A 13,461-nucleotide genomic window follows, 5' to 3' on the forward strand; every position below is an offset into this window, starting at 1 on the left:
GGCACAAGTGTAACGTCAACTATAATCAATCTGACATTTTTATGGAAAGGTAGATTAAATTGTTGTAGTTTTAATCGACTTTTATTTCTTTTATATTTACATATGGTTCATACAGCTTATGGGCAATTCAAAAGGTAACCCCATCTTTATTTTATTTCCCACATTTATTTAGAGGAAAAAGAAAAACGTAAAGTAGAATGAAAGCGAATAGCAATTTCATATTGATTCTTCCCGCTGGTGGGAACAAATAATAATAAATAAATGATTGATTGCTAGGAAAAACAAAGTCAGATATCTTGTGTGTTTGATTTTCTGAAACTAACCAATGACAGTGATTAAGTCTCCAGATTATCCTAAGTCATGGCATTACTCCGACCAGTTGTTCTAATTCCATATGCAAATACGTTGAATTAAATTGGGCCGACGTAGATATGTGGATCCTAACTGCATAACACAAAGACCAATTGTTCGGAGAAATTTAAAAATAGCCAGATTTACGACTGGTCATTCAAAAATAGCCCAATTTCAAAAGTAATCGAAATTTAGCCACTTTTCATGTAAAGATAAATCTGAGCAAAAACACTGTTCAAAACCCGGAAAATACGCTCGTATATTATACTGGAGTTCCAGCATAAGTATGCTTGAACTCCAGCATATTATACGGGAGTTCCAGGATAACTATGCTGGAACTCCAGCATAATATATTGGAGTTTCAGCATAAATACACTAGAACTCGAGCATAATATACTGGAGTTCCAGCAAGTATAAATGTCCAGTATAATATACTGGAGTTTGGAGCACCGATGCTCAAGTCTCCCGTATATTATACAGGAGTCAGCAAAGTATACTGGTCCAGCATAATATGCTGGAGTTCGTACACAGATGCACCGAACTCCCGTATATTATGCAGGACCGGTCTCTGTTGCAGCAAAATAGTGGCTATTTTTCATTAACTTCGTAAACGGTGGCTATTTTTAAATGATCAATCCGAAAACTGGCTGTACCGTGCTCTTTTAACCCAATTGTTATGACACTACTGAAGCCCAATATCGTAGCTCTGAAACCAATTTAGAAGTCATATTTGTCCCTGAACATTTCTAAAGAAAAGAGAAGGAATTTTTATCTCCTACAGCAAAGGTTAACACCTTATTTATTTAAATAAATACCATTTAAAAAAAGTATATTCTATAGATACCTTTAAGGTTTATATCAAAATATTTAATTTTGGTTACCTCCTAGCCCTAAGCCACTAAATACGCTAATTAGTTACACTATTTTCTTTTTCTCTCTACTTTGATACATCTCATTCTATTCTCCATACCATCAAAATTTCCGATCTCCTCCTCCTCCCACCGAATTTTTGCAAAGCCCACTTCAGAAATTACTCCGGCTCTCGCATCCGACGACTGCAACGGCATATTCCTACAGTACGTTTTCACTTCCGAATCGAAAATCAAACACTTCCGGATCAAAAATCAAACACTTCCGGGACCCATAATGACTCGTGCGAAAAGGGATTTTTACTGAATTTCGAGGACTTGTTAGGGAAATTATGGACTTTTAGATATTCATATTGGAATAGTAGTCAAAGTTATGTATTAACTAAAGGATGGAGTCGTTTTGTGAAAGGAGAAAAAATTAGACGCTGGTGATTTTGTTTTGTTCGAGCGCCACCGGTTAGACGGCGATCGTACATTTATTGGGTAGAGGAGGAGGAACGCTGCCGCTGGAGCCACCGTTTTGGAGCAAGAAAGTGGGGTTAGACGGCGACCGTCACTGTCGTTTTCCTGCTTCTAATGTTGTTCTTGCTGATGTATTTTTCATGTATTTCATTGTATTCATTGTCTTTTTTTTCATTGTAATTCAATGTATCTCGTTGTATTCCATGTATTCATTGTATTCACTGTCTTTTTTTCTCATTGTATTTCAATGTATCCCGTTGTATTGTATGTATTTCATTGTATTCACTATCTCGCTATATGACATGAATGTATTCATAAGTTCTTTTTAATTAATATAATTTATGTATTCATATATATTATATAATTTCTCTGAAGATTGCTATGTTTTTTGGGTATTTTTTCGGTTGAGAATCTTTTTTATAACTGAAAATACAAATTTTGTGTGTTATAATTGAGTTTGTTAAGTTATATTAGGAGTCTATTATGTTAATTGATTCACTTTCCCTTTTAAAAACAGTGTCATCCTCTATTTCACGCCGTGAATACAGTCGAATACAATAATTTGTCCAGCTGTAATCCCATGTTTCACTCCGTGAATACAGTCGAATACAACAACTGATTAGCTGGACTTCCCTGATCCACGTCTACTTTTTGCTACTGTATTCATGAATACAAAAATTTAAATACATCAAATATATTTTATAATCACATAAAAGGTGTCTATAATCCGTAATATAGCAAATGGTATCTATAAATGACTAATTACTACTAAAAGATAGTGTTTTATGAAAAATTAACGAAAAAGAATGGTTTTGGACTTACCTAATACTTTCTGCTACTCGCGTTGTGTTTCATTTTCCTGCTACCCGCCTAAGTAGGTCAAACTGTCTAACTGTATATTTTTCACAGTGATCGTAAAATTGACCTCACACTTCGTTTTATTACAATGCATGCCAGGACCAATACTACGTACTTGGCAAATCTCTTTCAAACTTCCATAGACAATAAAGCATGCATTGCAGGCAAACTTCTCCACGCCTATATACTCCGAGTTGGCCTTTCCGCTGATACATTCCTCGTAAACCGCCTAATTGAATTGTATTCAAAATGTGGTCGTATTCAGACCGCACGGCACCTGTTCGATCAAATGGTTGAACGAAACTTATATTCTTGGCATTCGCTGTTAAGTGCTTATTGTAAGGAAGGTCAGCTTGAAAATGCGCATAAACTATTTCTGAAAATGCCCGAGAGAAATAGTGTATCCTGGAACACTATAATTAGTGCATTTGCTCGAAATGGTCATGAAAGAAAGGCCTTGGAGGTTTATTCTCTGATGAATTCACAAGGTTTCTCACCGACACATATCACATTGGCTAGCGTTTTAAGCGCCTGTGGCGGGTTGGGTGAACTGGAGTGCGGCAGGGTGTCTCACTGTGCTGCTGTGAAGTATGGGCTTCACAAGAATGTGTACGTTGGGAATGCTTTGTTGAGCCTTTATGTAAAATGTAGGTGCCCTCCGGATGCATTGAAGGCGTTTAGGGAGTTGGATGAGCCTAATGAGGTTTCCTTAACGGCAATGATGTGTGGACTGGTTGAAACTGACCAAGTGGAAGAGGCGTTTGAAATGTTTAGGTTAATGCAAAGGAGTGGAATTAGGATTGACTCTGTTTCATTGTCTAGTGTACTGAGGGTTTGTGCTAAAGGTGGGGGTTCAAATTTTGGTTGTAATGGTGAGACTGATAACGATCTACCTAACACACAGGGGAAGCAAGTCCACGGTTTGACAATTAAACTTGGATTTGAAGGAGAGCTTCACGTATGTAACTCCTTGCTTGATATGTATGCAAAAAATGGTGACATGGAAAGTGCTGAAGGATTGTTTGGAAACCTTTCAGAAACTAGTACTGTTTCTTGGAATGTTATGATAAGTGGGTTTGGACAGAATCATGATAAAAAAAGAGCGATGGAGTACATGGAAATGATGCGGGGTGTTGGTGTTGAGCCAGATGAGGTTACTTACATAAATATGCTCACGGCTTGTGTTAAATCAGGGGATGTTGAAAATGGCCGTTTGATATTTGATAGCATGGCTTGCCCAAGCTTGATTTCATGGAATGCTCTACTTTCAGGCTATTCCCAGAATGAGGACCATCTCGAGGCACTAAAGCTGTTCAGAGAAATGCAGTTTCGAAATCAGCAACCTGATCGGACCACTTTGGCTATCATACTTAGTTCATGTTCTGAGATTGGTGTACTAGAATGTGGGGAACAGGTCCATGCTACTTCGTTGAAGTGTGTCTTTCCTGGAGATATATACATAGCTAGTAGTCTTATTTTAATGTACCTAAAGTGTGGTAGAGCAGAAGCAGCTCTATGTATTTTTAATGGACTCTCTCAAGCAGATATAGTCTGTTGGAATTCTTTAATTACCGGTTTATCCTATAATTCATTGGACAAAGAAGCTTTTGCTTTCTTTAAGCAAATGCTACAGATGGGGATGTTGCCTAATGAGTTTTCATATGCTACTACACTGAGTAGCTGTACAAAGCTATCCTCATTATCACAGGGGAGACAGGTTCATGGTCTGATAGTCAAAGGTGGATATGCTAATGATGTTGTAGTTGGAAGTACTCTAATTGACATGTATTCCAAATGTGGTGATGTAAATGGGGCCAGGGTGCACTTTGACATGATGCCTTATAAGAATACAATTACATGGAATGAGATGATACATGGCTATGCACAAAATGGTCGCGGAGATGAAGCTATTTTCTTGTATGAAGACATGATTTGTTCAGGAGGAAAACCTGATACTATAACCTTTATTGCTGCTTTAACTGCTTGTAGTCACTCTGGGCTGGTAGATCTGGGGCTTAAGATACTCAACTCGATGCAGCTGCAATATGGGTTGGAGCCACTTGTTGATCATTACACTTGCATAATTGATTGTCTGGGTCGTGCTGCCCGGTTTAGTGAAATGGAAGAGCTAGTCGATAAGATGCCATGCAAAGATGACTCTATTGTGTGGGAGGTTTTGCTCAGTTCTTGTCGGCTTCATGGAAATGTAACCTTAGCAAGGCGGGCAGCAGAGGAGCTAATCCGTCTCAACCCACAGAATTCTGCTCCTTATGTGCTTCTAGCAAATATGTATACATCGTTAGGTAGATGGGGTGAGACAGAGGAAATTAGAGCAGCTATGTCAGAAAGGCAGGTAACCAAGGAACCTGGTTTTAGCTGGGGGTGAATTCTTGAAGGAGAAATAGTAAGTGGTAGCTGGCTGTTAAAAATTTGACAGACGACTAAATGAAAGATGCTCGGTTTGTTAACGGTATGAAATTAGAGCAAACGTTTCCACCACTCATAGATAGTTGATATGTTCTGCTTGAAGCAATTTCGGTTCTAGCTCACGTTTCTCAAAACGGACTTTTCTTTAGATATTTTTACAAGTCAAGTCTAGTGCCAAGGAGAAAGCACTATTGCTTGACAAATGTCACAGGCGGATCACAGAACTCTTACGTGTACTGGCTTCTCGTTTCCCCAAATTGAGAATTTCTTTTGGATATTCTTCTTTGTTCTACTGACTAACGACATTAATGCTTTTCACTGCTGTGCTTGTATCATTTCCTGCGCCAGGAAAATATGATTAACTGGGACAAGAGGCTCTGAGTCATTGTCAACTGCTCTACCTCAGACTGTGAACATGTCATGTTTCTTCATTCGATTCCAGTTATCACTGCTGATCTGTTGCTTCCATATCCAGTAGCTTTTGCATGGAGAATGTGCATAGCGGTTTGCTGTTACATTGCAACAAGTGCTAAGGTTCCAACACCAGTCGGTGAAGATGGTGTAAGTTGTTATATATGACTTATCCAAAAAAAGAAATGACGAAAATAGGGGTCTATGTTGTTTGCTATGTTACTAACAAATACTGACTAACTGTATGAACCTTATTTATGGAAGTCAAAAAGACTCGGATTGCAGAGAGTCAGTGAGATACAAACTGCTGCTGAAGGGAGATCAAATGGAAGGTATGAAGCATGTATAGATTCCTTTATGCAAATTGTGCCGTACTCTAGCATATCTTAAGAATAAAGGTCTTTGTAGGCATCAGTCTTCTCTAATGACGCTGCAAATGCTCTTCTGCCGATACTGTGGCTTCAAAGGAAGTTGGGATGGTTGAAGCAAAAGGCGTACTTGCTTTCTAGAATATGGGATATGCAATAAACTGTTGTCATGCAGAGTCTTCAAGGATCAGAATTACTGCCAAGAATCATATGCTGACTACGTACGCAAAGAAGTAAATGGACAATATCTGTGTTTCAGCAAACTAAAATTGAACCTAAATGCTGCCGCCAGTTGCATGTAGCCCAGCTGCAACTTTAGGCTTATGATTACCCATGTAATTGTTGTGCAATAGCCTTCCATCCATTCATCTGAGGGGAATGTCAGGGGCACCATTTCTCCTCATGCTCCCTTCCTACAGTTGTCGGATATTTGAGAAGTGGCAGTCTCATTTCGACATACTAGAAAAATTTAGGAATATTTAAAGATAACTTATGGTTATTTTAAACTCTCTTCTCCCAAGCTTGTCGGTTAGGATAGTTGTGTGGAAGTCTTAAGAGATCTCTACGCTAAGTTAGTAAATTTCTGCCCCTTTCCTAAATCTGTTTTTGCATGTGTCCATACGTAACTAGCCATAACAACCAAGTTCTATTCGTGGAGCCTATTCGAGAGAGAAATATCAAAAGATATTCACAACGGCCTGGGGCTTTGCCTTGAGGAGAGCCACTCTAAACAACGCATAACTGAACTAACTTTTGTGTTTTTCAATTCTTTTCTTTATATAGTTTATAGTTACTATTTTCATGAACTACACGTAAAATTTGTTTTTACATTCAACTACACCTTTTGTTAAAGCCCGCCATTTTATCTTTGCTTTGCGCTTGAAGCCCCAATAGACTTAAACAACTTTGTTTCCTTTTTCCTTAATATAAAACAATAGAATTATGGTCAACCAACAGATATTATGTCTCTTCATGCAGGGGCGGAGGCAGAAGTCGAGCTACAGATTCGGTCGAACCCAATAGCTTTTGTTCAAACAACATATCTATGTTAAAAAGATTTATTACATACAAACAAAAATCAAATTTAGAATTCAGTCATTAGCATTTCAAATCGGCGTTCCAAAATTAAGAACTCATAATGTTGAAATCCTGGCTCCGCCTGTGTCTTCATGCATTTTCAAAGTTTTGTATGTAATAAGGCAACACGATGATAAGATTGCTAATTTTAACAATGACAGACAAAATAGCAGAATCATGAATCTAAGAAAATTTTGATTTACATTTGCAACTTGGCGACCTGATAATCTTTAAACAAAACACTAGCAAAATGAACGTCCAACTGTGATAACCATTAGACTATCATTTTCAAGTTGAAACAGCTGCCAAGAACCATAATAGCTGCTAGGTTACAACAACAAGCTAACAAGACAAACATTAGGGATGGGCATTTCAAAAGCAAATAAATACTGATCTCAAAACCTCTACAAAGCAAACATAAAAGGAGATGGAAGCAATAAATTCTGCAACTTTACTAGAGCTCCTCAAAGCCTTCTTCATCCCCTTCTTCCTCTATTCTCTGAAATTCGCTCCTCCAGGTTTCCATCTGTATGGATACCAATAAGTTCAGAGACTAGGAATCTTTATATAAGGACAACGTTTTTTCTTTTTCTTTCTTTCTTTTTCCTTTTTAATTTATTTCCTTCCTCTTGAGATATGAGTAGAAGGAACCTCCAACGGACAAATATAAACGGGTTTCTTTTCTTTTCCTTTTTTTTTTGGTGGGGGGAGGGGGTGCTTCTCTACTATGGTGGTGAATGTAAGAGAATAAGAATAGAATTGGACAACATTATGGCACACAGTAAATCTACCTGATCATCAGAGAAACGCAGATGCTCTGCAACAAAAATAATGCTCGTGCCGACTCCTGATGCTCGTCTTGCAGAATCTTTGCTGAGGTTTCGTGCAACTTCATCATATTCAATCGCCTTCACCCGGAAGCCATAGCTCATAAAGAGGTTGTCAAGCCATGTCTTTGTGGCAGACTGAACATAGACCAAGAGTTAGATTGCTGGAATTTGCAGTTTTTGAGGATTTAATTGAATAAAAAAAGCCTGCTCAATGTACAAGCTCACCAGGTCTGCAACCTCAGTTTCAGCCAGCCAGACAGGAATTTCCCCCAAGAAAAGACATCCCTTCATGGCTAAATTACTGACAATGGACAAGATATCTTTAAAACTTGCCAAGTTCACAACAGGAAATCCCTACAAATGAGGTACTCCTGTTACTGATAAGGTACATGTCAGAATTCCACATCAAATGAATACTGTTGACCAAATGATTAAAGTTCAACCGCAGATGACAATAACAGCGGTCCTTGAACACTAGGTGAACTTCAAAAAATCTGTCATGATACTGCCAATAACGTCAGAAACATTTAGGAATGTGAACTACACCAACACCCATTACATGTAGCGGATGCCAAAATAAAAGTACCTCCCTCTTTCAGTGAGTAGGTAAGCCTCCAAAAACATTTATGTTCTATGGGGAACGAAGGTTGAGAAAGGAGAGGGGGCAGGAAAGGTGAAAATGTGCTGATTGTGATTATGTTTCGGTGAAGCCAGTAATCAAGACAAATAAAGCCAAAGATTGAAAAAAATTCACCATTAATGAGAAAAACTGCTACAATTTTGGAGCACCAAGTAGGAACCATAAAAACAACTCTACTCAAGTAAAAGGCTAGCTCTCTGTCATGTCAAATCTCTATCTAAAATTTACAATCAGTGTATGACTTGCAGCCCAAGCTCTTTGTTTTCTTTTCTTTTTCTTGTCTTTTTTCTGTGGATGGAGGTGGTAAAAACTCCTCTTTCCCATAGTTCGTAAGGGTAAAACATCAACAGGGGTAAGAACTCCAACTATGTAAGCACCATAAATGAATGCAAAACTTCATGAAGGTCAAAGAAAATACCCAGAAACCATATATTCACCTGAAAAACCCATATACTTGGTCTGGTACCACTAAATCCTTTACTGCGAAGTACATTTTCTATGTCAAAAGACTCTGACGGGATATGAAAAGACATGCATCCTCTTGGAATCTTAGCCCCAGCATCTATGTCATCCATAGCAATACCATTAGATATGCTTCAGGTGCTCATACAAACTAATACATTTATGAATAAAGACAAAATGACATAAGGAACATCAAGGAGTAAAAACATTTCTCTTCAAACAGAACCAATGTAATCAACACAAGTCTCAGATATCATGAAAAAACATGAAAATCTAATAAAGAGTTCACTGAGCTCAGAAATATTTCAGCTCACTATGTCTACTTTGATGCTTGTGGAATGAAGGAACTATATCATTTTTCCAAAATAGTGAGAAATCATTGAGGGTATTGAAAGATCCTTCCTATTATCTTGTATTTTTGGTATAAAGAATGGATAGCATGATAGTTGGCCAACTTAAGAGATGCCAATGGTTGGCATGGTTCATAGAAATAATTACTTCTCAGTGTAATACATTCACAAATGTACTAGCATCACTTGTAAGAAAAACGTTAAGCACGAACCCACTATCTCGACATCATAATTTTGCTTGTCACCTTTACTCTTGAGAAGAGAAATATCAACCGTTTACAGTTCTCATGTAAATACAAAAGAATTCCCCTCTTCCAAACAGAGTACTAGAGTTCATTAGAGGTATCATTATCACTGTTTTCCTTATCATATCTAACTAGAAGACGGCGTCAGCCAATTTGGAATTGAGATGATTGATTGATTGATTGATTGATTTCCACTCTTCCAAACAGAGTACTAGAGTTCATTAGAGGTATCACTATCACTGTTTTCCTTATCATATCTAACTAGAAGACTGCGTCAGCCAATTTGGAATTGAGATGATTGAGTGATTAATTGATTTCTAACCAGAAGCAACAACATAAATAAAATAAAAACCAAAGCGCAGATGAGGATAGGAAATAGTGATAATAATATCTTTTATGAACTACATCCATGTCTATTTGAAGCCAGAAAAAAAGAATATTTCTTGACAAGACCTGAAATTAAACTTTCCTTGTTCTAATTCCATTACTTAGAGCGAATAAGCAATCTCTGAGTTTCTTTCTACTATATTTTGTTTTTGATTTTCACCTTGCAGGACAATGAGATCTCATCCACATGCTCCTTTGAGACAAATGACCAATCTTTCTATTTACACCTCCCATTCCCCCATGATATCATTGTGTGCTGCAAGGTAATTTTTCAAATTGGATATCATGGCACACCCAATGAGCATGTAATTATTTTAAAGAGTAAAGATAAAGAAGGAAACACTGATCAACATAAGGATATAATTTCTACCAAAATGAAAAAACGAAAACGAAAACAAAAGAGTTCTTTTAAAGCATTCAGCTGGAGGAAACTGGAAAAAACGGAATAAAATTAGAGCTGGATGATGAAATTTTCATCTACTGCTGTTATGGAATTGAATCTACAGGCAACGAAACTAGATAAAGAACACATCTCTGCTCTACCACCAAAAGGTAGCTTTGAAAGGCAAACAGGATACCATTGTCTGTCTGGTTTGACTATAAACTATCAGGTCCAAGATTCTAAACAAACATAACCCCCTCCCCCCCCACCCCCCTCCCACAAACCCCTAATGCAAATAAGAAAAACGAAGAACAAATTCTATAGCTGGTCTAAACTTTTGGAAAGCTTCATTTGCAGGATTAGAACCAAATATCAGCACAGTTAATATAGAATGGTAAACCTTATCTCATAAATAGCAATCTAGAGGACATGGAGAATGGTGTAAGCCGTGCATGGGTTCCCCTGGACTTACTTGTCCCCAGACGCAACTTCCATAAATAAGGGAGAGAACAACACAAAAAGGGAGAAGGATGTTAATACCTTGAAGCTTCTGAACCGCTCCTCTGAATACTTGTGTAGGGCATATGTCAAATATTAGGGTTGATGTTGGCCAATTGAGCCTGTAAGACCGTGTATCCAGGCCATCTGTTAACAAAACAACCTGCAGCATGTCAGTAGAGTAGTTGCCCATCTAACTCAAAGATGTTGTGAGAACTGATCAATTAGATCCTAGTAAGCAATGGTTTCATACCTGTTTCAGCCCATCAGAAGATTGTATTGTCTCTAGCAACTTGTCATCAATAAACTTAGTTGCAAGACAGTAGGGATGCAGCTGTTGGTTCATGTCTTTCAGACTGTTAGAAGGAAGAAGGCAGCCAACATATGGGTCAACGAGGAGAGGATCTGCAAAAGCAAGAGGTAGACATCCTTCAGAGAACTGGTGCCTAATATTAACCACTTTTGAACAAACAATAAGCAGGATTTGGAGTCAATATCTGTCATAGAAGATGTCTGTGAGGAAATTCAACTTGGAGTGCATTGAGTTGTATGCATAAAAACTATCTTATTATCTTACCCTGTCAGTGAGTTATGTTTGGCACATTTCGCAAAAGTTTCTAAGTTCCTGATTTACGCGTATATGCTATGCTGATAAAAGGATTATGAATTCTAGTTGAAGATAAAAGCACTTTACAGTATAAGACGATGAAGAACGGGAAGTAGAAGCCTCACAATATGACAAGAAAGAAAGCTGACTGGTGTTACGTTTCGAAGCTGACTGTACTTTTCCAATCAAATTTTAATACATAGCACCTTTCAGCTCAGCGTGCTTCATCATAGTTGGCATTTGGCGAGAGATACAAGTTTTTTGAATTTTCTGATTTACAAGCACTCCTACAAGTGATTCAATCAACAACCAAGTACACTTCACTCCCAAATTAGCGGAGTCTGTTATACGAGTCCTCTTTATTTATTCAAGCTAGTTTCAACAAACCTTTACTCAATAAAGCGCATGCCTAAGTAAGCTTGTCCCAACGAATGTTGAGAGCATTCATTAAAGTGTGACTATTTCTACACTGGCATCACTTAGGCGAGTGATCAGTTAGCAAATAAAATGATAACTAGGCTTCATAGAAACAATTCGACAATAAGGAAAAATCACCCCAGCCATTGAAGAAGCTCAAAGGATAGCAGGCGAAATAGAAGTAAAGGTAATGCATATACGAATACATGTACGGTATGCACAAGAATAGAGTAAAATGGAGGGAATTTGCCTGGAGAGTGAGACTCCCGGAGACGAAGGGAAGCTCGTTCAATGGCGGCCTGGTAAAAAGAGTCATTTCCTTCATTGAGGCTAGCTCGAGGTCTAAGGTTAAAATATCTCCTCTTGGATTGGCATGTCGATAACGGGCAACAAAGAATACTTGGTCTCAAGCCCAATAAGACTTCCATCCCGTCCCACAGAAGCCGCCGGTAAAACTAATCCAATATCCTCAGTCCTCCTTTTTCACTTCATTAGATAGTCAACAATACAGTCTCTCCTTACCTGTCCCACACTTCTCTGTGTTTATATATGGTGGAGAAATTAACAAAAAGGTCACTTATCTTTGGGATATATTTAAAACGGAAAAGGGACTAAACTACCCCCTTTAGTTTGCTAGATGGTTTACAAATATTCTCCGTCCACCTATCCGTTCGAAAAAGCACACGATGTTAATTTTATTAATAAAAATACCTCCGGTCTAACGGCAGATTTTGTGGGTCTTTCATTTAATGACGTGACAATTTTTAATCGGGCCACGTGACATTATTGACCAAGAATCAAATATGGGTCTTATTTTTACCCATTTACCTAGGGGTGTTAATGGATATTTGAAACTGACTAAACCGACCGAACCGTACCGTACCGAACCGATTTTTAGGTTTCTTTTTAAGAAACCGTAGGTTTTTATATAAATCTATAATTGCACCGATAATTAGGGTAGGTTTTTTATTTTATAAAAATAAATCGAAAAAATACCGAACCATAACGAATAAATTTTACATGTAGAAAATATATTTATTTAGTAAGTTTAAAAGTAATAATGTATTGAATTTTCTTTGGGCCTTGAAATTATGAAAACTACTACAAGCAACAAGTAATTAAACTCAAAATACCAATTCCTAAAACCTGCTACTTCTACTTAAACTAAGTTATTTTAAGTATCTTTATTAGCAAGACACAAAGTATTCTAGCGATTATGAGTAGCAAACTACAATGTACTAAATATGTTTCCTTTCATATAATTTGGATTTATCTTTTTGAATATTTAATCTTCTATAGACTTTATTCTTGAGTCCCAGCTTGGTATATCTTTCAACTCGTCTGATTTATATTTTCTTTGCCTTTGTTTGATTTCTTTTACGCTGTTGTAGAATAGTTGATAGATCTACTCTCTAGCCATCTCTTTTTTTTTTAATTCATCATCCTTTAAACAGTAAAAGTGTCTAGAGAGTTTTGCTAAGTCCTATAAAAGAACGTATGTTATTGCATTCTACTTCTACTGGTGAATTTTACATGATATAAAAAAAATACCGAAAATTAACTGAACCGTACCGATACCGAAGAGAAACCAACATGATTGGGACGGTTGTCTAATTTTGGTTATATATAATAGAATAACCGAAAAATTGGTATGATACAAATTTTATAAAATAATCGGTTAAACCGAACCATTGACACCCCTACATTTACCTGATCCGACCCTATGACATAAAGTAATAATTAGCTGGGCTAATGTAACCTTTATGACCCGAAAAACAAACCATAGAAACATCAAATTTCATTGCATTATTACTCTCAAA

At 37.3% G+C, this 13,461-nt stretch overlaps 2 protein-coding genes across 3 annotated transcripts; one reads left to right on the forward strand and one right to left on the reverse strand.

The window, feature by feature from the left end:
• The first annotated feature begins 2,515 nt into the window (after positions 1–2,515).
• Positions 2,516–6,410, forward strand: LOC104245439 (pentatricopeptide repeat-containing protein At4g20770). 2 transcript variants are annotated; one of them, XM_009801046.2, is made up of 4 exons: positions 2,516–5,200; positions 5,316–5,528; positions 5,643–5,710; positions 5,787–6,410. In XM_009801046.2, exon 1 carries the CDS (start codon positions 2,629–2,631, stop codon positions 4,924–4,926), a length of 2,298 nt encoding a protein of 765 aa, XP_009799348.1. In that variant the 5' UTR covers positions 2,516–2,628; the 3' UTR covers positions 4,927–5,200; positions 5,316–5,528; positions 5,643–5,710; positions 5,787–6,410. The 2 variants fall into 2 exon arrangements, with proteins under 2 accessions (XP_009799348.1, XP_070006228.1); XM_070150127.1 differs by having other exon boundaries at positions 2,516–5,528.
• Positions 6,411–6,990: 580 nt separating this feature from the next.
• LOC104245438 (O-methyltransferase 1, chloroplastic) lies at positions 6,991–12,153 on the reverse strand. The gene is made up of 7 exons (XM_009801045.2): positions 11,892–12,153; positions 10,871–11,022; positions 10,660–10,780; positions 8,731–8,855; positions 7,879–8,007; positions 7,615–7,788; positions 6,991–7,349 (listed from the first exon to the last, which is right to left on the reverse strand). Exons 1-7 carry the CDS (start codon positions 12,067–12,069, stop codon positions 7,278–7,280), a joined length of 951 nt encoding a protein of 316 aa, XP_009799347.1. The 5' UTR covers positions 12,070–12,153; the 3' UTR covers positions 6,991–7,277.
• Between the last annotated feature and the right edge of the window lie 1,308 nt (positions 12,154–13,461).

This window comes from Nicotiana sylvestris, chromosome 6 (assembly GCF_000393655.2).
Source record: "Nicotiana sylvestris chromosome 6, ASM39365v2, whole genome shotgun sequence".
NCBI classification, from domain to species: domain Eukaryota; kingdom Viridiplantae; phylum Streptophyta; class Magnoliopsida; order Solanales; family Solanaceae; genus Nicotiana; species Nicotiana sylvestris.